The sequence below is a fragment of the Ailuropoda melanoleuca genome, chromosome 15 (genome assembly GCF_002007445.2).
Source record: "Ailuropoda melanoleuca isolate Jingjing chromosome 15, ASM200744v2, whole genome shotgun sequence".
Taxonomy (NCBI): Eukaryota; Metazoa; Chordata; class Mammalia; order Carnivora; family Ursidae; genus Ailuropoda; species Ailuropoda melanoleuca.
The window spans coordinates 79,332,758-79,356,678 of record NC_048232.1 but is presented as its reverse complement, the minus strand read 5'-3'; the positions used below and the strand labels follow the sequence as shown (position 1 = coordinate 79,356,678).

At 48.1% G+C, this 23,921-nt stretch overlaps 2 protein-coding genes across 7 annotated transcripts in view; both read right to left on the bottom strand.

The window, feature by feature from the left end:
- Positions 1 to 12,507, bottom strand: part of APOL5 (apolipoprotein L5) — a 33,711-nt gene extending 21,204 nt beyond the window's left edge. Inside the window, exon 1 of the mRNA XM_034643708.1 lies at positions 12,364 to 12,507. The gene's annotated coding sequence lies outside the window, so the exon portion shown is untranslated. The remainder of the gene's footprint in view (positions 1 to 12,363) is intronic.
- A 140-nt stretch (positions 12,508 to 12,647) lies between these two features.
- APOL6 (apolipoprotein L6) overlaps positions 12,648 to 23,921 on the bottom strand; it is a 15,621-nt gene continuing 4,347 nt past the window's right edge. Inside the window, exons 3-6 of one of the 6 annotated variants that reach the window (XM_034643704.1) lie at positions 18,911 to 19,019; positions 16,206 to 17,037; positions 15,247 to 15,319; positions 12,648 to 14,992 (exon numbers count right to left, since the gene is read on the bottom strand). In XM_034643704.1, coding sequence (XP_034499595.1) covers positions 15,254 to 15,319; positions 16,206 to 17,037; positions 18,911 to 19,019 — 1,007 coding nt within the window. In that variant the 3' untranslated portion in view covers positions 12,648 to 14,992; positions 15,247 to 15,253. The other 5 variants (XM_034643703.1, XM_034643705.1, XM_034643706.1 and 2 more) reach the window with 5 other exon arrangements.

Here is a 23,921-nt window from a genome sequence, read left to right as displayed (position 1 = left end):
CCCTCCCACCCCCTCCCACAGGAGTCCCCTTGCCCTCCTCCCCTCCCAGGCGGGACCTGCCCCCTTGCCCAAGAGCCTCCACGGAACAAATATTCAAAGTCATGTAATAAAATCCAAATAAAAACCCATATTAAGCTAGAAATACAAGAAAAAACTATCGTATTAATGTATCAGAAGCCAACAGAAAAATCACACGGGAACATAAGACATAAAAGTGTAAAACACCAGAAGACTATTTCTCATAATGTTGGATCCATAAAGGCCATTCCGAGCATGGCATGAAAGCCGGGTACCTGGAAGGAATCTAGCAGGCTAAGTCAGATTTTAAAACCAGCCAAGTGCAAAGACAAACGAGTTTCTGCAGAATACATTTGCAGCACATTGCATTCCCAGCTGCTAACAACTTAAATGAACGCCACCTGATTTAATCAGGAAGCTTATGAGCCATCTCAGGACCAGAGAGACACCTGGTATCCGGGATCCCAGGATCACCTGAGAACTGGGCTGGCGAGAAGCCCCTGAGGCTGTGGCAGCCACGCGACCAGTGCTGGCAGCCTTGCTGGGACCGTGCCCACTGGTGGCTCTGGATGCCGGGTGGGGCTGCTGCTGTTGTCCCCAGACACCTTCTGGATGGATCTTAAAATGAGAAGTCTAGTGTGGGTACATCTGTTTGGTAGACTCCCAGCAGGAGAGGCTGGGAACGAGTATCTGATTTCCGCAGCGGAAGCCAATCTCTCCATCCCAAGGGTGCTCGTGCAGGGAACTGCCCCGAATAGAGGACAAGTGTCTAAGAGGCAAAAAGAATAGCAAAGGTCCACTACAGTCAAGCCCTTTGGCTGCCCCACATGAACACACGCACGCACACACACTCATGCACGCACACACACATGCACACACTCACACCCTTCAATAAACAAATTCACAGAAGAAAATGTTACATGTTTTTCTTTTATATGCTGCTCTTATGCCTCATACCAACAAAAATTCCCTCTTTTCGAAAGGTGACCAGGACACATCAGTTACTGCATCCAGCTCCAAGCCAGCTTCCAATTCCAATCCGGAGTAGAGCACCTGTGTCCCCTCTGGCTTCTAGGGAGGCTGAGAAAGTGGGTTTGTGGTTCACGTGCTGGGTGGCCAAATGTTTTGCAAAATGTCCACTAGGGTCAGTTTCGGTTTCCTTTCCTCCTCCCCCTCCTCCCCCTCCTTCTCTCTCTCTCTCTCCTTCCCTCCCACCATAGGGTGACCACCAGAGAACTCTGTCCTGCTGAAAACAAGAAGATAAACACAAAATACCTCAACAAACAAAAAAATGCCCTGCTCTGATCTCCTTCCCTTGCGTTTCTCATTTTTAGGAATTAAGAAAACATGAATTCCCAAGTCCACTGTGCTTCATGCCCCCATGATGTTTCAGTCTGGCTCCCTGGGGTGGGACGGATGGACAACGGCCCCTCTCTGGTTTCCTGCCTGCTCCGTGGGGGAACCCGTCAGTGGTGGTGAATCACATGGGCTGTGGGAAGAGCCAATTTTTTTAAAGCTTCATTTATTTATGTATTTGAGAGACAGGGAGAGGGGCAGAGGGAGAGAGAGAATCTCCAGCAGATTCCCCAGTGAGCGTGGAACCCGATGTGGGGGTTCGATCCCACGACCCTGAGATCCCGACCTGAGCTGAAACCAAGAGTCAGACGCTCAACCCACTGAGCCATCCAGGCGCCCTGGGAAGAGTCAGTTTTTGTTTCAGAGTATTTCCTTAAGTCCTCATTTTGAAAAGATATTTTCACAGAGTATCAAATCCTAGGTTGATGGTTCTTTTCTCTCAGTACATTGAAGTCATCATCCTAATAATAGCCATGCTCAATATATACTTCATCTGCTCCCTACGATTCAGCCGCCCACAGCTGGATGGGCCATGTGGCTAGTTCGGGCCAATGAAACAGTTGAAAATACATGGGTCACTTCCAGATCGGAAGAGTGAATAGCCCAGGAGTGAGTTTCCAGCTGCGGCAAATCATCTTCACTCTTTGCAGATGATATCATATGATTTGATAGCCCATCACCATATCACAACTTGATATTGATATGAATGTAGAAAATCCTAAAGAATTGACAGGCAAAGAATTAATAATAGACTTAGTATATAGATATAGATTATATATAATACAGAATTAATAATAAATTTAGTCAAGTTATTAAATATAAGGTCAGTATGCAGAAATCAGTTGCATTTCTTTATACTAAGAAGCAAACAATAATGGATGAAATAAACAATTTACAATGACATTAGAAGGCACCAAATACCTAAGGAGATGGCCAGCAAAAATGCCAGGACCTGTACACCGAAATTGCAAAGCATTACTGAAGTAAATGAAAGACCTAAATAAATGGGGAGATACCAGGATTGACACAGTCAATATTGTTAAGAAATCAATTTTTCTCAATTGACCTATAGACTCAGGGGCGCCGGTGTGGCTCAGCCAGTTAAGTGTCCAACTCTTGGTTTCGGCTCCGGTCGTGATCTCATTGGTTGTGAGACCGAGCCCCGCATTGGGCTCCATGCTCAGCAGGCAGTCTGCTTGAAGATTCTCTCCCTCTGTCCCTGCCCCCACTTGCACGTGCTCTCTCTCTCTCTCTCTCAACTAAACAAATAAATCTTCAAAAAAAATAAATTGATCTACAGATTCACTGCCATCCTAACAAAAAATCCCAGCAGGTGTTTTGTTGAAATTGCCAAGCTAATTCTAAAATTTACATGGAAATGCAAAGGCCCTAGAGTAATAAAGATCATCTTGAAAAAGGACGCGTTGGAAGACTTGCGCAACCAGATATGACAGTTTACTGTAAAGCTACAGTAATTAAAACAGTGTGGTATTGCACAAAGTTAGACAAATAGACCAAAGGAACAAAATGGAAAATCCAGGAACAAACTGTGTAATTTCCACTGGTCTATTTGCCTAACCTTGGGTTGGTCCCATCACTGCTTTGCAGTAAAGGTGCACTGAAATGAAGTCGGGGTGGATGCTCTTTTCAGCCAACAGTGATGACGACTGGATAGCCATCTGGGGGAAAAGGCAAATCTCAATCCTTTCCTCGCATCATACCTAAAGAATTACAGACTTCAGTGATAGAATAAAACACGAAAACTTGTAGGCAAAAAATCCTAAGAGGCTATGTTCATGGCCTTGGGATATGCAAATATTATATACAATATAAAAACCACAGATAATAGAAAAAAAGTTGAAAATTGGACTTGACTAACATTAAGAACTTCCGGACATTAAAATATGCCAGTAAGAGTACATCCAGTTTCAGAGCAGCATTATTTACAATAGCCAAAAAGTGGAAGCAATCCACTTGTCTATCAACAAATGGATGGATAAACAAAATGTAGTAATACAGACAATATTATTCAGCTTTCAGTAGGAATGAAATTCTGGCATGTGCTACAACATGGGTGAACCTTGAAGACATTATGCTAAGTGAAATTAGCCAATTGCAAAGGACAAATACCACAGGATTCCACTCACATGAGGTACCCAGGATAGTCAAATTCACAGAGGCAGAAGGTAGGATGGTGGGTGGCAGGGACTGGAGAGATAGGGGAATGGCGTGCTGGCATTCAATCAGCACCGACTTTCAGTTTTGCAAGGTGGAAAAGTTCTGGAGATGGATGACGGCAATGGTTACATGACATCATGAATTCACCTTAATGTATTTAATGTGTACTTAAAAATGGTTAAGATGGTAAATTTCATATTACGTATATTTTACAACTAAAAAACTAAATTAAAAAAAAATACACACACACACACCAGTAAGTGAATAAAAGTCAAGACACAACCTGAGAGAAGATACTTGTGATAAATATATCTAACAAAAGGTTTTTATCTATAAAATATAAAGAACTCCTACAAATCAATAAGAAAAGTAACATGATAAAAATGGGTAAAAGGCTTGGACAGGCACTTCACCAAAAAGGATATTCAGGTCAGCAAGCACGTGGCTACGTACTCAACATCACTGGTAGTCAAAGAAATGTGCATTAAAGTCAACAATCACACAGATATCCCTACATGCTCAGCAAAATGGTTAACAATGTAAAAAGTGACCATCTCAAGAGATGACAGGGGTGTGAAGCACCTGGAACTCTCATACATTACTGATGGGAATGAACACTGACACCATCGCTTTTGAAAACTGTTCAGACATATTAATAGAGATAATTATGCACGTACCCTCAACCAGCAATCCTACTACTGAGTAGATATCTAAGTGACATGAGTATATGGGTCTACCAAAGTATGTACTAACAAGGATGTACATATCTGCAACAGCCCCAAACGTGTCCATCGCCATTAGAATGGATAAAGGCGTCGTGATATATTCATATAATGGAATAACGGTCGCTGTGGTGAAAGATAATGACCTCTGGCTACATGCCATCTCACAGATAAACCTTTGAATGCAAAAGACTACATACTGTATGATTCATTTAGAAGAATTTTTTTTTAAGATTTTATTTATTTATTTGAGAGAAAAAGACCACGAGCAGGGGGAGGGGCAGAGGGAGAGGGAGAAGCAGACTCCCCACCGAGTGGGGATCCTGACGTGGGGCTCGATCCCAGCACCTGGGATCATGACCTGAGTTGAAGGCAGACACTTAACCAACTGGGCCATGTAGGCGCCCCTAACTTGGATGCATTTTAAGAGCAGGCAAAACTCATCAATGGGGTTGGACATCAGAAGAGGGGATATGGTGGGCAGGACAACGACCCTTCCCTCAGATGTCCCCCTTGAATCCCCAGAAGCTATGACTATGTTATGTCACATGGCAAGAAGGCCTTTGCAGATGTAATGAAAGTTACTGATCAGTTGACCCCGAGAGAGAGAGGACTCAGATAGGACTGATCTAATCACAAAGGCCCTTAGAGACAGTACAGTTTCCCTGGCTGGAGGCACAAGGAGGTCGGACAGATTCAGGGTGTGAGAAGGCCTTGAGCCTCCGTGGAAAGCACAGGAAGGAAATGAATTCTGCCAACACCGTGCATGAGCCTGGAAGCGGACTCTCCCCGGGAGCCTCGGCTTCGGCCTTGTGAGACCTGAAGCAGAGAACCCAAACTCCCTGGACTTCTCACCTTCACAACCGTCGGGTAATACTGGGTGTTGTTTAAAGCCGCTGAGTTTGTGGTCACTGATTCTGAATTTAGGATGGCAGCCACAGCAAACTGATACACTGAGTACTGACTGGGAGGGAGAACAAGGGAGCCCACTGGGGTGCCAGAAATGGTCCATGTCTCGATCAGTTGGTAGTTACATGGGCTATACAAGGTAAAAATGCATTGAGCTGCACACTTAATATTTTAAAACGCAATTAAAAGTAGAAAGTGAGCCCTCACCTCTGTCTCATTTCAGGAAAGAAACCAAAAAGAAAATGGGGAGGTGAGCGGGGGAGGGGAGGGAATGGGTGAAGCAGGTGATGGGGATGAAGGCACGCTCTTGTCGCCTGTCGTGATGACCACCAGCCAGGGGATGCTCATCCCTGGAAGTGCTGCGTTACTATCTTGCACACCTGACACTAATAAAACACTGAATGTTAACTCCCTGGAATTAAACTTTTAAAAAATAGAAAATGATCGAAAACTCCCTATCCTTACTTGTTCAGTTACAGTTCTATTGCACTATGGTCAGGGCAGCCTAGATCATTTCTTTTTCTGTTTTTCTAATTTATTATGATTTTCTTTGTAGACAAGGACTTGATATATTTTTACAAATGTTTCCAAAGCCATTGGAAAACCTCCATTCTCTGTTTGTTAGGAACAAAATTATGTGTGCCTATCAAGTTTTTTCATTGCATTATGTAGGAGGAAACGCTTCCTTTTCCTTTTCCTGTGCAGAGAGAACTCTGGGAGAGGAACACTCCGGCCTCTCTTCATCTTCTTCTGGAGAAGGAGGAATTTATTGGTTCGTTTTTGCAGGAGTGGGCTCACGCATAGCTCAGCCCTTTGCTCAGAACTCTCCTTGGGACCTGCCTGCTTGCAGGAGAGCATGTGCTGGCTTCCGCTCCGGCAAGCTGCACGTGTCAAAGAGGCGAGCCCATGGCCAAGGCTGGCAGTCGCCCAGCACGCCGGCGCCTCGGAAGGAGAGCTGCCTGCTTGTGGGGTGAAATCCTCTCAAGGCCCCGTGGCTTGCAGAGAAGGCTCCCCTCACTCTCCAACAGCTTCATCAGCCATGAAGGTCATGTTCGATCTCCATCTGCCTCATTCTTGTGTCTAACCCTGGGTCGCTGCGGTGGGCTGAAAACCTTGAGAAGTGTACTCAGAATGTAAGGGGCAAAATGATACGCGGAGATTGTGTTGCTAACGCCTACGTTTAGGCCTTTGGCTTTGGTGATGTAGGTCATGTGTGGTTATGAACTTGGCAGCTCACAGAGGCAGGTGGCCTTGTCCTCACGAAGGGCTGCTCACTCTCTCTGTCTCTCTCTCTCTCTCACAGGAATAGGTCTTGGTTGATGCCAGCCTTTGGCCTTAGTGAGCAGCGCAGCTCAGGAAGCGGATCAATTACAGGAAAGAGAAACTGGGCTTATGGCTCTTTTAGATATTGATGGATGGGAGCGGGAGACCATTTTTTCTCTACTATTAGGGTAGTTTGTCGCCAGGCTGCACTCAGCAGCTTCAAATCGATGTGGACCATTAAAAATTCATGATGCTAAAAATTCACTGGGCAATGATTTTGAATAGGCATTTTCCCAAAGAAGATGTGCAAATGGCCAATAAGCCCACGAAAGGATGCTCGATCACACATCATCAGAGAAATGTAAACCCAAACCACACTGAGATACCACGTCACACCCATTAGGATGGCAGCTAGGAGACACCAGGAAACAGCCAGGGTGGACAAGGCTGTGGAGAAACTGGAACCCGTGGGCGCTGTTGGTGGGATCGCAAACGGGTGCAGTTGCCGTGGGAAACAGTATGGCGGTTTCTCAAAAAAAAAAATTATAGGGGCGCCTGGGTGGCTCAGTGGGTTAAGCGTCCGACTCTTGATTTTGGCTCAGGTCATGACTTCAGAGTCCTGGGATCAGGCCCCGTGTGCGCTCCCAGCTTAGCTGGGAGTCTGCTTGAGATTCTCCCCCCTTCCCTCTCCCCCTGCCCCTTCCCCCACTCCTTCTCTCTCTAAATAAATAAATAATCTCTTTAAAAATGTTAGATTTATGATCTAATCGGGCAGGTCCACTTCTGGGGACCTACTCAAAAGACTTGAAACCAGGAACTCCCCCTAATATTTGTGCCGCCATGTTCCTAGTAGCATTTTCTCATAGGAGCCAAAAGATGGGACCAGCCCAAGTGGCCACAGGTGGATGAATGGGTAAACAAAACATACTGGACGCATATGACGGAGTGTTACTCAGCCGTAAGAAGGAGGGAAACTGACACGTGCTATGATGTGGATGAACCTTGAGGACATGATACTAAGTGAAATGAGCCAGCCACAAATGGACAAATATTGCGTGATTGCACTTAAATAAGGCACCCAGAGTGGGCACATGCAGGGCCCTGGTAACCAGGGGCCCCGGGGTAGGGGCAGCTGACTTAGTGCTTACTGGGAACAGTTTCGGTTTCGGATGACGAAAAAATTCTGGAGATGGACATGGGGGGTGGTTGCCCAGCCACATGAATGCACTTTGTGCCACTGAACTCACACACAGAAATGGTTTCAGTGGTACATTTTATGTTATGTTTATTTTACTGGAATTTTCAAAAAAAGAGAAAGAGAATCGCCATGTACCCAGTTTAAAAAAAAAATCTGTTGGTGTCACACATGGGTAAGCTGGGTTCAGTCAGCTGCCCCAAGCTCTGTCCCTCTTTTCTTAAAATATGATTTTGATCCACCTTCGGGACCAAGACAGGGTGTCAGGGAGGGGCCAAGCCTGAATTCCTCAGACTTGTCTACGGGTTCCAAGCACATTGCCCATGATGAACGTCTTACAGGGGCATCCCCACGGTTTTAGAACTCAGATACTCGAACCGTGGCTTCACCCGAAGAAGGGTGGTAAATTTTATAAATAATAATTTTTAAAAGGAATGGAGACAGAGGAGTTGGCTGAGGTGATGCTGGCCACGGCTGGAAGCCGGCACCTGCTCACTGGGGTGCCGACAAAAAACACACAAGGTGGTGAGGGGGCTGTTGACCTCTCTGGGAATCCAACTGGGCAGAAGCCACCTTCAGGGAAAGTTTCTGCTGGGAAGCTTGGGGGGGGGGCACCCTTGGAACTCACCAGAAAGCTGCCTCTGGGGTGATGTTGAATTCACTGGGATGGATCCCCACTGGCTTCCATCTGGTGGCTGAGCACCGCAGGAACCAGGAAAGGAGCTCACGCCGGAGCCCAGAGGAGATGCCTGCAGTGCGCCCTCTACCGGCAGAGCTTAACACGCCGCCGGTGACTAAGGAAACCGTCCTAAGCCAGGCGCCCGGGGTGGGTTTGGAACGGAATCGCGGTATGATAACCGGCCCAGGGACAAGATGCTAATAGTTGTGAATGTGGGTGAAGGTATATGAGAGTTCTTTGCACTATTCTTGAACTCTCCTGTATGTTTGGAATTATTCCTGTTTAAACACTTAAATCAGAGAACCCCTTTAGCTGAAAAGAACCAAAATAAGACATTGGGGAGGATGATTTTTTGACTTTAAAAACTGCATTGGACTCTGGAAGAGAAACTGATTTTGGACTTTGTTGTTTTTGTTTTTGTTTTGTTTTGTTTTAAGATTTTATTTATTTATTTGACAGAGAGAGACAACCAGCAAGAGAGGGAACACAAGTGGGGGGAGTGGGAGAGGGAGAAGCAGGCTGCTGGCTGAGCAGGGAGCCGGATGCGGGGCTTGATCCCAGGACCCCTGAGATCACAACCTGAGCTGAAGGCAGACGCTTAACGACTGAGCCACCCAGGTGCCCTGATTCTGGACTTCTTTGATTCTTTTGGACTTTAAAAGATTTTGATCTCTTTGAACTGCCATCTCAATGAAGGCAACACGATTTGATTTTGGACTAACTCTTTCAAGTTTTAATATGTAAGGAGATCAAATTTTAATATTTTTTTCCTGGAAATTTGCAATGGAAGGGGGCTTATACACCATGTGGGGGTTCTCATTGTTGACTTTTTACTGTTGGACTATTTTATGCTAAATCTTGATCTCACTGCACAATCTTTGAAGAGCTGTATTTGACACGGTTCGCTCTCACTTGGGATGGGAAATGGGAGAAACTCTGCTTATAGCAAGACCTTGGATTTAGTTAATTAATGTTTTGATCTGATGCATTTCAAAACCTCTTGTCAGCAAACTTCATACCGCCCAATAGCAGACCCAGGATGATTCAGACAGACGTGGTTAGCAGAGAGGGAGCCGCTGGGTGAAGCTGAGAGCAGGCTGTCCTACTGGATGGCTGCTTGCTACCTGCTGACTGTGGACTTGACCGATAAATCCAATGCTTATTTAAAAGCAGGTTAGAGGAGCACCTGGGTGTCTCAGTCATTAAGCATCTGCCTTCGGCTCAGGTCATGATCCCAGAGTCCTGTGATTGAGCCCCGCACTGGGCTCCCTGCTCTGCTGGGAGCCTGCTTCTTCCTCTCCCACTCCCCCTGCTTGTGTTCCCTTCCTCGCTGGCTGTCTCTCTCTGTCAAATAAAGAAATAAAAATCTTTAAAATAAAGAAATAAAATAAAAATAAAAGAAGGTTAGAAGTAGTGGGAGAACCACTTGTTCCCTAGTCCTGTTTCCATGTGGAGGGATTCCATCCAAAGAAAGCTCCTGGCCTCTCTCCATCCTCTTGCTTACCAGCTCCAAGGAAGGATGAGCAAGTTATATGGTGGGCAAGTTGGCCAGAAGGAAATGCCATGGATTTGAGGTCCGCTGGCCTTCCAGAGCACACAGCATCTGTGCTCCTAAGCTTCCAGGGCTGGCCCGAGGTTGTCCGGTACTGCGCGTTGGAAGAGTGAGGCCATCGAATCGAGGAGTGAAGCAGAAACAAACCAGCGTGAGCATCCAACCCGGAGCCGCTTCCTCCACCAACTTTAATCAAGCTGGTACTTTCATCTCCAGCTGCCTGACTCTGGGCTACCTCTTCATTCGCTCTAAACTTGGGTGGGAGGAAAAGAGCACTATTTCTTAGCCCCCACAAATCCCAACTCATCATTCAAACTATCTTCATCTTTTTTATTTCATTGTCTGCATCAGTGCCGCCCGACAGAACCATAATGCAAGCCAGATACATGTAATTGTAAATTTTCTGTAGGCACATTTAGGGGCACCCGGGTGGCTCAGATGCTTAAGCATCTGCTGTTGGCTCAAGTCATGATCTCTGGGGTCCTGGGATTGAGTCCCACATTGGGCTCCCTGCTCAGTGGGGAGTCTGCTTCTCTCTCGCGCTCTGCCCCTGCCCCCTCCACTAGTGCGCACACTCTCTCTCTCTCTTTCAAGTGAATAAAATCTTCTAAATATTTTTCTGTAGGCCCATTTAAAAAAACAGGTGAAATTGATTTTAATAATACATTTAATTTAATATAATCTGCCCAAAATTTAATGCAATCTGTCCAAAATGTTATTTCAACATGTGATCAATTAAAATTATTAACTGGATTTTTTTAAGTAGGCTCCACACCCAGCATGGAGCCCAATGAGGGTCTTGAAATCATGACCCGGAGATCAAGAGCTGGGCACTTAACCGACTGAACCCCTCAGGCACCCCTATTAATTGGATATTTTATATATTTTGTACACTATGCCTTTGAAATCTGGTGTGTCTTTTTTTTTTTAAGATTTTTATTTATTTATTTGACAGAGAGAGAGACAGCCAGCAAGAGAGGGAACACAAGCAGGGGGAGTGGAAGAGAAAGAAGCAGGCTCCCAGCGGAGCAAGGAGCCCCATGCAGGGCTCGATCCCAGGACCCTGGGATCAGGCCCTGAGCCGAAGGCAGATGCTTAACGACGTGCCCCTCCAGTGTGTCTTTTATACTTGCAGCACATCCTAATTTGGACTTGTGACATTTCAAGTGCTCAATAGCCACATGGCTAGCGGCTGCCATATTGAACAGTACTGGTCTATGTGGTCTTGCCTATCAGAGAAAGGAGGCAGTTTTCCACTGTAATTTTATCGAGGTGAATGATAACTGTGAATTAAGGGCATCTCTCCTTTCCTCCCCCTCTCCCGCAAACACATATCTTTTTCATTTTCTCAAGAGGCCAAGAAAGGGTTCAAATTGCTTTCTGATACACTTTCCCCCAGACAGCTATTTCTTTGAATATAACATACGCATTGACTAGAACATGTGGCCGTTTGGGTTTCTTTTGGTTGAAAGTTAGATTGTGGACCCGTGGAACTGTAAGTTATAGATGACCACGTTTCGCATTTCATCACAAATTCAAGGGCCACCTGAAGCTCGTGGTTGAAGGTAGGCCTGGGTGAGCTGGAGTGACGTGGGAAGGCCCCTGGAGGCCCCCCTGCAACTAGTCAGGTGCTGCTGGATCTGGGTTTCTGAAACATAATAGGAGCCCCTCCCCCACCTCCAGCGGACTTGGGGTTTAGCTTAGTGACTGAGATTCCTAATTTCCTTCTGGTGGGGGGCAGGGCATGAGCAGCACCACTGACCTCCTGTTTACTACTGCCACAGACCTCAGCACGGCAGGACAAATTCATTGGCCGCTTTGGAAGGCCCGACGCGTTGGAGAAGCCTGGAACTTGTGTCAATTGTGGCACAAGGGCACCTGACAGCTCCATTCTCACTGGAGCAGATGAACGTGTGTGTATCTTCCTCACCTTACTGACAGAGAGATTACATCTCAGAACTCCTGACCCACCGTGGTGGGCAGTCACGGGACCCCCACCAAGACCCTCACTCAAGCTGGAAGAGAGAGGACAGTGGTGGGGTTGGGGGGGCCCTGAGTAGCACGGATGGCTGAAGGGCTTCTCCTGGTGAGGAGTGCAAAGCCTTAAGGGGCGGGGGGGGGGTACAAGGAGGTGAAGGCCACCTTTCTGCAGGATTCCAGGTGGTGGAAGAAATCAGGCCTGGGGAAGCGGCCGAGGATGCAGGGAGAGCTCCAGCTGGAAGGCATTGCCCCCCCCCTCCCCCAGGAGAGAGAAGGCCGCTGGGGCTCGGAGGTCGGGAGTGGGGTGTGGAGACAGGGAAGCCCCTGCCCTCAGGGAGGAGAGGCTGAGGCTGAGAGAAAGGGGTGAGGCAGGCAGGGTGGTCTCTGCGGCCCCTCCAACACCTGTGCGGCAGCCTCCCTACTGACCGGCATCTCTGGCATTTCTGCTGGGAGCGGGCACCGCACACCCACGCCCGCGGGCAGCCCCGGGTTTCATTCCGGTGACACTTACCTCGGGGCTCAAGCACCAAAACGCAGAAATGGAACCAGGCAAAGGAGTGTCGCGGGCAGCTCTCCGATCTCCACTGTAATTCACTCTTCCCCGTTTTCTTGCAGACATTCCACGGAAGACACAAAAGCCCACGCTGAGTGACGGGCTGCTCTGGGCCGGGCGTTCTCGAGAGCGTTTTTTGGCGCTTTAAGGAGGCTCATACACGAAGCCCACGGTGTTAAATGCGGAGAAAACTGTTAAGTTACTAACTGCGGTCGCACAATGAACACACCTTTCAGACTCTCTAAAAGTAAGAAAGAGCATTTAATTCGAGCCCGAGTCAGGAAGGACAGCTGCCCCCGGGAAACATGCTCTTCCTAGGGAAGAACGAGCTCGGGAGAATGAAGCGTGTTTACAGGGTTACAGCCTCTCTTTCATCTTGTAAAAGCTCTAAACCATTATAGACCCGCACGCAGGCAGGAATGACGGCTTTGCGCGGAAGGAATGCAGGGAGTAGGAGCATTGACTGCCAGTTCAAGGACAACACGGTTTTCCTTCGGGCGGCTCCTTCGCACAGCAGGTGTATGCCGCACGACGCATGCGTGCCGGGCCATAAATCTGGCTCTTGGTCTGAACAGTTTCTACACAGTCATGTGGACTTGGAAAGAAATCGGAAAGGGCCTCCCGCGTAGCTCAGGCCTTCAGATGGTTTTTCTGTCATCATTCTGTTCATGAAGAACTTCTGAGAAGAAATGAGAACAGCAAAAGCAGGAAGCACAGTGGCCCGGGCATGGCACGGCAACCATTTAAGCCCCGCGATGGTGGGATGTGGAAACCGGGACTGTCTGAAATGGGGACAGTGGCTCTCTTTCCCCTCCACGCTTTCCGTCTATCCCGTTCCCCATGATGTAATTCACTACTGTAATGCGGGGTAGGTGGAGAATCCTCCTTTCCCTTCATAGGGTCCTTCTTTATTCAGGGATCCCAATTCAGGGACTCTATTTTAAGAAAACAAATTGTAATAATAATACAACAAGCTTTTGGCACACAGTCATTTTACCGCTATGCTTAAAAAAAAAAAAAAGATTGAAATAATCTAAATGTCCCTGAAAGAAGAGGGCAGCTAGTGTACCCCTTGTTGCTTTTCCTCTTTCTCCATTCACCTACCCTACAGAGCCCACCGCTCAGGCCAGCATCTGGCACAGGCAAAGGCACGTGACCCAGTCCTGACCAATCAGAGTGGTCCCTGGACCTCTGCCCCTCCCCTTTCCTCTTGGGAGCACAGGGCTGGAAGGGGATACACAGGGGTGCAGGGGGAGTTGGGGGGAGCTCTGGTCTGGATCTGGTGCCGGCCTGTCTGAGAAATGGGAAGACAAATACCTGATGACATCATTTTTATCCTGCATCCAGACACACCTGAAGCCCGCTCTACCCCTAAGCTGTCTAAGCACACGAGTCAATAAACTCCCTTTTTTGTGTAGGCCAGTTTGCGTTGCTTTTGGTCACTTAAAACAGAAAGTGATGACTAACATATGTCTAATTTAAAAGATTATACATATAATCAAGAGAATGTTTTGTAACATAAAAAAGGTCTATGAAAACTAAGTAACATATGCTTAATATAAAAGATTGTATATATAATTAAGAGAATATTTTGTAACATAAAGAAGAGTCTATAAAAACTAAGTGAAATAGAGAATGGTAGGAAAATAATGCGAAGTGAAAACAGCAACCTGGAAAGTTCTAGATCTGTAGGCAAATGAGGGAATTGAGAATGAGAGAAAGAGAAAACTCTGGCCTGCAGAAAAAAAATCTAGTATGCAGCCTTTAGGGAGGGTTCCCAGCGGGCAGTCTCATGACAAGTACAGAATGCTGGCGTCTGAACACCCAAAGCAAGAGAAAAACCAAGGATGGAAACTCTACACCAGACTGCCAACAGTCGTCACCCTTGGTTGATGCATTATATCTAACCCCTATGTTTTACTTGCCTGAATTGTATTTTATTTTATTTTTTTAAAATGTTATTTATTTGACAGAGAGCATAAGCAGGGGGAGCATCAGGCAGAGGGAGAGGGAGAAGCAGGCTCCCAGCTGAGCAGGGAGCCGGATGTGGGGCTCGAGCCCAGGTCCCCAGGATCATGACTTGAGCTGAAGGCCGATGCTTACCCAACTGAGCCACCCAGGTGCCCCTGCCTGAATTTTAAAAAGTTGTGTTTAATGTCCATGCACTACTTTCAAAATAGCAGCTAAAACATAAGAAAGAAGTAGGTTGAAGACAGGTGACGCCGGAAGACTGGAGAGGGCCTCACAGGTTCCAAGGACATCCTAAGTTGCTCTGAACTGGGGGAGGAGAGAAGGGCTCCTGGGCCTCTCTCCTTCCTGATGGAATCTGGTCCAGCAGGTTCCAGTGACTTCCTGTTGTGCGCAAATCCAGGTCTTACCCAGCATTGGGGTGGGGGGGGGAGGCAGCAGAGCAGGCAGCCAGCCACGGAAAGGTGAGTACAGAGATGCCCCTCACCTTAGGGACCCTGCTGTCCTCTCCTCTGCGTTTAATAGCGAACCCGCACCAACTGATACATGCTTCATGCAGCCCTACTGCGTGAGCGTGAGTGAATGGGGCACAGGAGAAGCAGCGGGAACGCGGCGGCGCCTGAGCGAAGAGATGGGGGACAATGAAGAAGCAGGGTGGTGAAGGGGAGGCAGGACAGACGGACCTCACCACACTCACTCGCTGACAGCGCCCTCAGGCCCCAGTTGGACCTCCCAGTTGCTAAGTTTCCAGGCATCGCCTCTGTCAACCCAGCCCGCCCCCACCCTATCCTCTTTAATTCTGCTCAGAGCCCCCTGGGCTCAGCCTGCCCGTGTCCTCTCCTGTCACCTGGAGTCCTGCTTCCCCACACCTGCCTGAGGGCTAAGCCAGAGATGCCGTGGCTCTGCCGGAAGATGAGCTCCTGGGCCTTTGCTCTTGCAGGAGTTTCTGTGAAGAAACAAAACCACCAGTCACAGGAGGGCTTCCAAGGGCTTGAGGGCTTGAGGGCTGGGGGTGGGGGGCGGGCAGCCTGGCGGGCAGCTCGGGGTGCTGCCTCTGCTGTCAGGCTTCCTGGCTTTGTACCCTGACTCTGCCACCCCCTCACTGTGAGCACTTGGTGAGTCCCAGAGGCTCCCCGTCTTCATCAGCTGGGGCTGCCCTAGCGGAATAGCACAGACGGGGGCCCTTAAATATCAGGAATGTGTCTTCTGCTATTTCTGGAGGCTCCGGCCCATTGGGTGTCTGGTGAGCCCTCCCTCCAGGCTTTGCAGATGGCCACCTTCTTGCCCCGTCCTCACACAGCTTTCCCTCTGTGCGGGTGCAGGCAGAGAGAGAGAGCCCTCTTGGATTCCCTCCTCCTCTTAGGAGGACACCAGTCTCATAGGATCGCCCCTTCCTCTGACCTGATTCAACCCCAATTGCCCCCCAATGGCCCCACCTCCATATAGTCACCCTAGGGCTCACAGCTTCGACCTGTGAAGGTTCAGAGACACATTTCGATCTTTAACACTCCCTATGGCTCAGAGCCCTCTTCTGCAGACCTGGGAAGACCCTCTTCCCAGCACATGGACCTCAAAGAGCATTGAGAGAGAAACAGAAGGCATGACCATGTGTGTCCAAGACAGGCACCATGATCGTCAAGATGCACTTGACATCATTTGGACCCCCAGGGCCACCAGGTGCCCCACATCCTCAGGAACATGCAAGCAAACTTCATACACACACATACGCCGACTCCCTTAACACCCTTTCCTTAAACCTTGGTGCCCGTAAGGCCCGGTTAAAGCTTCCCCCCTCCCTCCAGCCCTGCCCACGAGGGAGCCGTTAGCCTCACCCGCTGCTGCAGGCTCTCATAGAGCTGGGTGAGTTCCATCAGCTTCTCTTCCAGCACCCCGGCCTGGGCCCTCAGCTCTTCTGCCAACTTGGTCCTTGCTCCTTCCTTCAGGTGCTTCCAGTCCCTCAGGAGGGTGACCACGTCGTGGCAGAGGGAGAAGCCAGCCAAGGCACCACACAGCACGCGAGCATTTTTCTTTATCAGCACTGTTGTGCCCTTAAAGGCCCTTTGCAACTGCTTGCTCCTTCGGGCTGAGACTTGGCCAGTGTTCAGGAAACGCTTGGCAGCGGTGGTCAGCTTCGGGTTGGCTCTGGCTATCTGAAAGGCGTTGATGTTCCTCTTAACATCCCCGATGCTCCTTCCATACTCATAGGCCTTCTTTCCAACACTCACGACGTGGAAGATCTTTCTCGGGGCCTCCTCGACCTCATTGTCATCGGCGGGCACTAGGCTGCTGGCCTGAGTTTGAGCTTCTTGCTTTTGAAAGTGTTCCATAACGTCGGTGAAGGTGCTGGTTACCCCAGCTACTGTCCCCAAGGCTTTACCAGCAGCAGAGAGCATCAGACTTCCTCCTACGGTGGCTGGAGCAAAGACCAGACCCAGCATGGTCATGGCATTTGAGACCACAGTCATGGAGGAGGCCACCATGTGGGTCTTGGCGAATGTTCTGTGGGTTGCGTCGATGTCGTCCGCAAGGGCATGGAGCTTTCTGATGTCCTCTTCTAGCTCTCTTTCGATGAGGGGAAACTCTCTCAAAAATATTATTTCTTCCGCTGACAGACCCTTATCTTGTTGCCATACACCTTCACACGGAAGAATGTCATCCTGGTCCCTGTGGGTGAGCAAAAGAAAGGTTTTGCTTAAGTCTCCCAGACGGCAAAGTCACATTGTTAGGCCCATTGTGCTTTCTGGATGTTCTTGCCACTCCTGCCTCTGAATCCTTCCTGCCTCTCTCTGACACCTCTGTCACCTCTCACCTGACCACGGGGAGTCCCAGAGCGTTGTTGGGAGCTGCTGCTTCTGTGAAGAGAAGAAATGCATGCGAGGGGCTTCTGGAGGGACAAATGGGAGAACCACAACCTTGCCTCAGAGATGGAGAAGGTAGATTAGTCCTGAGGGACATGTTCAACCTTGTTGAAAAAGACTGTCACCCAGGAAGGGCAGTGAGGGAATGCTAAGATCTGAGTCAAGATAGAGAACCTGGGACTAATGGAGAGACCGTTGTGGGAAAAGCAGGAGAGAGAGGGGACCGGGTTGAGGGTCCTGTCTTTGTAGAGGCGAGTCAGAGGAAGGACGAGTGGCCTACACCACCATGACCTTGAGTTCGGCTGCTTTGGTGGCCTTTGCCTCCATCCAGAGTTGAACACCAAGAGGGCCGAAGTAAATTATCACTAATATTCTAAAGGATCTCCTTGGCACTTGGCCAGCTTTACTGGACGACTCAAGTAGATGGGATGGGCCCTTCATGGAAGATGTCACGGACAAAAAGCCTCCCCCCCCCCCAGTAGCTCACAGTACACGGTATTAAGGGGTCTTCGTCACCCCGGCGGAGTTTGGCCTTTATGGGAGAGCGGTGTCGGGGAAGAGCAAACCTATTCCTTCGGACACTTTCCTCATGCCAAGGGCCCTTGGTGCATCTCCTTCAAGGCAAGCTTAGGGGGCCCGGCGAGGACAGATTCACTCGCCCAGAGGAGAGAAGCAGAACTGGAAGGAATCCTAGCCAGGGTCCAAGCTACCACCTTTACTTTTCAGCAGAGGGAACAGAAGCCCAGAGAGGAAAGGGGCCTCGCCCGCAGGGACGCGCGAGGCAGAGGCTCAGCTCCGCCCACCACCGCTCTGGGCTGCTTCTCTCCCCCCCCCCCCCNCCGTCAGCAATTCCTCACTGAAGTGGATACGCATATACCTTCTAATATCTTTCTCTCTCTCTGCACGCACATAAAATTTCTCAATGGAAAAGATGCAAAACCAAATATAATTCCAAGAAACCCCTCAGCGTTAATAGAGAACAAATTAAGGCCCAGTTATCAGCTCATCAGCAGCTGTAAATCAATTCGCAGAGCAGAAGGTTGCGGGGGCCTTACAGGGGAAAGGGGGAGGGATGAAGGCCAAGAGGGGGGACAATGCTGAGGACCCCTAACCTTTGCGGATGCCACAATCCAGCCCTCCCTGCCCTCGTGTTTCCTCAGGGGAGCGGGGTCAAGCAGAGATCGACAACCCCACTTTACGTCCACTACCAAGTTTTGTCTTTACCATGGTTGAGAGAGAACAGGACTTTTTGAATGAACCCGAATGTCTCCAATGCGGGCATTTCCTGCTGCCAAGCATCGTCACGGGGCCAAGGTGCCCACTGACAGGTGCACCGTGGCAGTCCCGCTCTAGAAGGCACCACCACGCATACGGTTCCCCTGGCTCACTCAGCGAACGTCTGTGGACTGTCCGCATTGTGCTGGAAGCTGGTGGGGTGACGTCTGTTGATGCACGGTTCATCGGGCCTGAATTCTTCAATACGGTGACTCCGACGGGCTCTTCTGGTAATGGCTCAGCCCTCACGGGCCTCACCTCCATGAGCGGGGACTGATCTGACCTTCTCTCCAAAATATTCAACGTAGGCCGTGGAATATTTGTTTCCCTCTCGCGTATCAGGAGGATGCCTGGAGCCTTTCAGCAGGAGCCGCCCTCCCCAGGGACAAGGCGCTCCCCATTACCTCGGGCATTCGTTGTCCAGAGGCTCCTGCCACCGCAGAGCTGAGCTCTTTTGGCCCATGGGAGAATTAGAGATGTCCTCGTGAGTCACACAATGTTCTGCTTGGACACCTGGTAAAGAAGGTTCCTGCAGGTGCCAGCAAACCTTGTGAATTTCAAGGTTTGTGGTGGGATTTTAGGTTATGTAAAATCAAAATAATAATGAGATACTGACAATATACTGAATATTTGCAAACTACTGCCCCTACATTTGATATTATGGTGTTGCATACATACGGTAAGCACATAAAGTCAAGTCCTCCGTTCAGTAAATTTTCACATAGACATACACCCGAGTAATCAGCACCCTGATCAAGATAGAGAAAAGCAGCTTTCTTTGACCCACTCGCACTCAGTACTCACCCCACCCCAAGGGTAACCACTCTTCCCTGACTACCGATCAGTTTGCCTGTTCTGGAACTTCATATAAATGGAGTCATCTGTTCGTTTGGCTTCTTTCACTCAATTTAATGTGCGTGAAATTTGCTCCTGTTGTGGGTATCAGTGCTTTCAAAAATGATTGCTATGGAGCGTTTCATTATATAAATACACTGCAGGACACCTGGGGGGCTCAGTCGGTTAAGCTTCCGATCTTGATTTCGGCTCAGGTCATTATCTCAGGGGTCATGAGAGCGAGCCCTGCATCCGGCTCCACGCTCAGCGGGGAGTCTGCTTGTCCTCCCCCTCTGCTCCTCTCTCTCTCTCTCAAATAAATAAATAAATAAATAAAATCTTAAAAATAAGTAAATAAGAAATACACTGCAATTTGTTGATCTATTCTTGCATCGATTGATATGTTTCAGTTGTTTCTGGTCCTTGATTATTATGAATGAATTGATTATAATGATTGAAAGATCATTTCACAGGACCAGGCACCAACTTATAATGTCCCTTTGTAAAATTACATTCCAACAGACATATTAATATTATAAGAACTGCAAAAGTCCTGCCAGAGCATACAGGTGTGGTCTGAAATCCATCCCAGAATCTACTTGCCAAGTGTTGAGACTGGAGGTAAGGGATTGGGGGGGGGGGTAGGTGCTGTGTCTTATCTGGAGAAAAGAGCACTTTGATTGCGTGCGTGCTTACTTGCACTGAGTCGCTAACCGTTTTTTAAAAAGATTTTATTTATTTATTTGAGAGAGAGAGGGAGAAGCAATCTCCCCACTGAGCAGAGAACCTGATGCGGGACTCGATCCCAGGACCCTGGGATCATGACCTGAGCAGACGCTTAACTGACTGAGCCACCCAGGTCCCCAGTTGTAGAGCATACATCCTCAGAGCTATATCCACTCGCGGGCTGGGTGGGCTTTTTCTAATAAGCCCCAGGGCACCAAATGGGCTAGCGGTGGCCCTGATCTAACTTAGAGGTTAAAGTGATCACTCAGGCTGGAAAAGAGATTCCAGATTTGCAAGAGAGGAAGCAAGGAGACCAGTTAGAAGCTATTGTGGTGGTTAGAGCAGGAGAGGACAGCCGCTTGGACTAGGCTGGTAGAAGTGATGCGAGAGGTTGTATTTGCAGCAAGCCACAGGATTCTTCAGGGGATGTGGGATGTGCGAGAGCAGAGTGCAGGATGACTTCAGGGTGAGTCAAGTTTGGGGCGTAAAGGACTGTGAGCGTGAAGATTCTATTTCCTGAGATGGGGAGGGTCGAAGGTTTTCTGGGCAGGTAATAGACTTCAGTTTGGGGTGGGTTAAGTTGGAGGTGCCCATCAGACATCCAAGCGATGCTGAACAGGCAGTGGATATATAATTCCTGCTGTGGCTGGGAGATTAAATTTGGGAGCCATCTGGATAGAAAGTACTTAAAGCCATGAAATTGCATATGAACCCTAGGAAGAAAGTACCAGTAGAGGTCAAGTGTGGTCCATGATGGAGCCCTGGAGCACCCCAACAGTTAAGCCTAGGAAGAAGACAAGAAAGCGGCAAGGAGTGGAGAAGGAGCAGTGGTGAAGTACAAGGAGAATGAAGAATTTGACATTTTGGAAGCCACGTCTTGTGTATCCTTGTATTTTTAAATGTTCTGGGGACCATTCTGCTTTCCATCTTTCTCTTACAAAGACATCACTGGATTCTGCTTTACCCTCCAATGAAAATGGCTGGGATGGAGGAAAGCTTACCTTGGCAATTTTGAGGGGTGTCTGTGGCTGTGAAATTCAAAAGCACCCCTCTGCTCTTTTCCGTATCAGAAGGACAGGGTGTCTGGGTGGGAAGAGACATTGTTTTAACCTTCCAGAGGAGGAAAGTGACCTATCATCAGTATAGAGACAGTATGGTGAAGTGGATTGGAAGTCCCGTCTGCCACTTCCCAGTTCTGGAATTTCAAGAAAATTAACTGACTGCTCTCTCTCCTCTTCCTTATCTGTGAACTAGCTAGGAAAATACCAACCCCAATAGATGTTGAGGGACAGTAGTTCCTGAATTTTTTGTTAAGTATAAACAGGAAAATTATCCTCTATCTAAAGGAAAAGCCCCTTATATTGCTTTAGAAAGCAAAACCCAACCATATACACGGCTTACAAGAGAAACATCTGAAACACAGTGACCCAGAAAAGTTAAAACTATAGACAGCGTCATAGCAGCCCAGGGAGGTGGCTTTGTCTATAAAGGGTAAGGCAAGGGATCCCTATGATGGAACTGTTCTGTGTCTTAATTCTGGTGTTGACCACACAAATCCACACAGGTGAGGAAATTGCATAGAGCTAAACACACACACATGCACACACACAAATGAGTGGGAGTAAAGCTTGTGGATTCTAAATCAGTTGGTGGTTTGTATCAATGTCAGTTTCCCAGCTGTGATACCGTAAGACAATTTTGCAAAACCTTACACCAGGCAATCTGAGTAAAGGGGGTGTATGGGCTCTCCCTGTATTATTTCTTACAACTGCATGTGAATCTACCATTATCTCAAAGTTAAAATTTACAAATACCATAGCCTACAGCTATTGGAGTGGCTAAAACCCAGAGCACTCACAACCCCAGATGCTGGTAAGACTATGGAGCAACAGGGACCCTCACTGATCGCTGGCGGGCATGCAAAGACACTTTGAAAGACAGTTGGGAATTTCTTACAAAACTAAATACTCTGACCATACGATCCAGCAATCCCATTCCTTGATATTTACCGAAAGGACTTGAAAAACTTATGTCCGCACAAAAACCTGCACACAGGTATTTATAGCAACGTTATTGCCAAAACTTGGAGACCACCAAGATGACTTTCAGTAGCGAGTGAACGAACAGCGGTCCAGCCAGATAAATTATTATTCAGCACTACAAGAAATGAGCTATCGAGCTATGAAAAGACACGGGGGAATCTTGAATGCATTTTACTAAGTGATCGTCGCCAGTCTGAAAAAGCTACATTCTGTGTGATTCCCACTACAGGGTATTCTGGAAAAGGCATAATTCTGGAGACAGTAAAAAGAGCCGTGGTTGCCAGGGGCTGGGGGGAGGGAGTGACGAATAGACAGAGCGCGAGGATTTTGGGGGCAGGGAGACTATGCTGTTGGATACTGTAAGAGTGAATGGATACATGTCATTATATATTTGCCCAAACCCTTAAAATGTACAGCACCAAGAGAGAACCCCAATGTAAACTATGGACTCTGGGTGATAATGATGTGTCAATGTAAGCTCACCAGCTGTAACAAGTGTCCCACTCTGGTCCGGGATGTAAATGGGGTGGGGGGGCTGTGCATCCCGGGGTGGGGGCTGGGGGCATATGGGGAATCTCTGTACTTTCCCCTCACTTTTGCTGTAGATCTAAAACTATTCTAAAATATGAAATCTATTTTTAAAAAAAAGCCAAGCATGCAGATACAAAAAGGAAGCACAAAGCAAGCGTTATTCATAGTTAAAAAAAAAAGAAGAAGAAGAAAGGCAAGGCAAGAAGGAAAGAAGGATGGAAGAAAGGAAAGAAAGAAAAGTCTAAAAACCACCCTAAATGGACTAGTTAAGTATATGGTTTATCTAACAATGAAATATTGTGCAGTCATTTAACCAAATGAGGCAAATCCATATGAACAGAGGGAAGGATCTCCAGCTCATATTGGCGCGTGAGACGGTGGGGTATAGGGCACTGTATAGTGTGCTCTCATTTGCAGTGAAGAAAGACACATAGGTTTGTAGAGACCAGAAACTAGTAACACTGATCGCATTGGGGGACAGGGATGAGAGGGAAGCTTGCTTTTCATGCTTCATGCTTTTATACTTCCTTAATTTTTTTTAAAAGACTGTCCCCGCTGGCAGGTTGAATTGCGGTGTCCTTACAATTCCCTGGAACCTCACAGTGCGACCTTATTTGGAAATCGTGTCCCTGCAGATGTAATTACTTAAGGATCTTGAGATGAATTTATCCTAGTTTTGGGGGGGGCAGGATGGGGGAGCCTAACTCCAATGACTGGTACCCTTAGGAGGAGAGGACACAGAGACACAGGAGACAGGTGCGTGATAAGAGAAGCAGAGATCGGGGTTAAGCTGTCACAGGGTCAGGCTTGCCTGATTCACCAGGCAAGAGGTGAGCAAGGATTGATTCTTCCTGAGAGCCTGCAGGGGGAGGACAACCCTGATGACACCTCGATTTAACACTCTGGCCTCCAGGATTGGGAGGGAATCCATTTCCATTATTTCAGGGCAAGTTGGTGGTGCTTTTGTTCCGGCTGCCCAAGGAAAGGGACGTGTCCTCTCTCATCTCTTCTCCTATATTTGGTGCTTGGCCCCAGAGTGTATATCAGAAACGATACCGTCGAGCTATGCCTTCTCTCTCCTGGTCATCTTCCTCTCCCTCTCTACTTCTGAAAGAACTTAGAAAAAAGTCCTCCCATATGTATTTCGAAGGCACAAAAATCCTTGCAATCCTTTTTTTCCCCCTAATGATTTAAATAATACAGGTTTGGGGCGCCTGGGTGGCACAGCGGTTAAGCATCTGCCTTCGGCTCAGGGCATGATCCCGGCGTTATGGGATCGAGC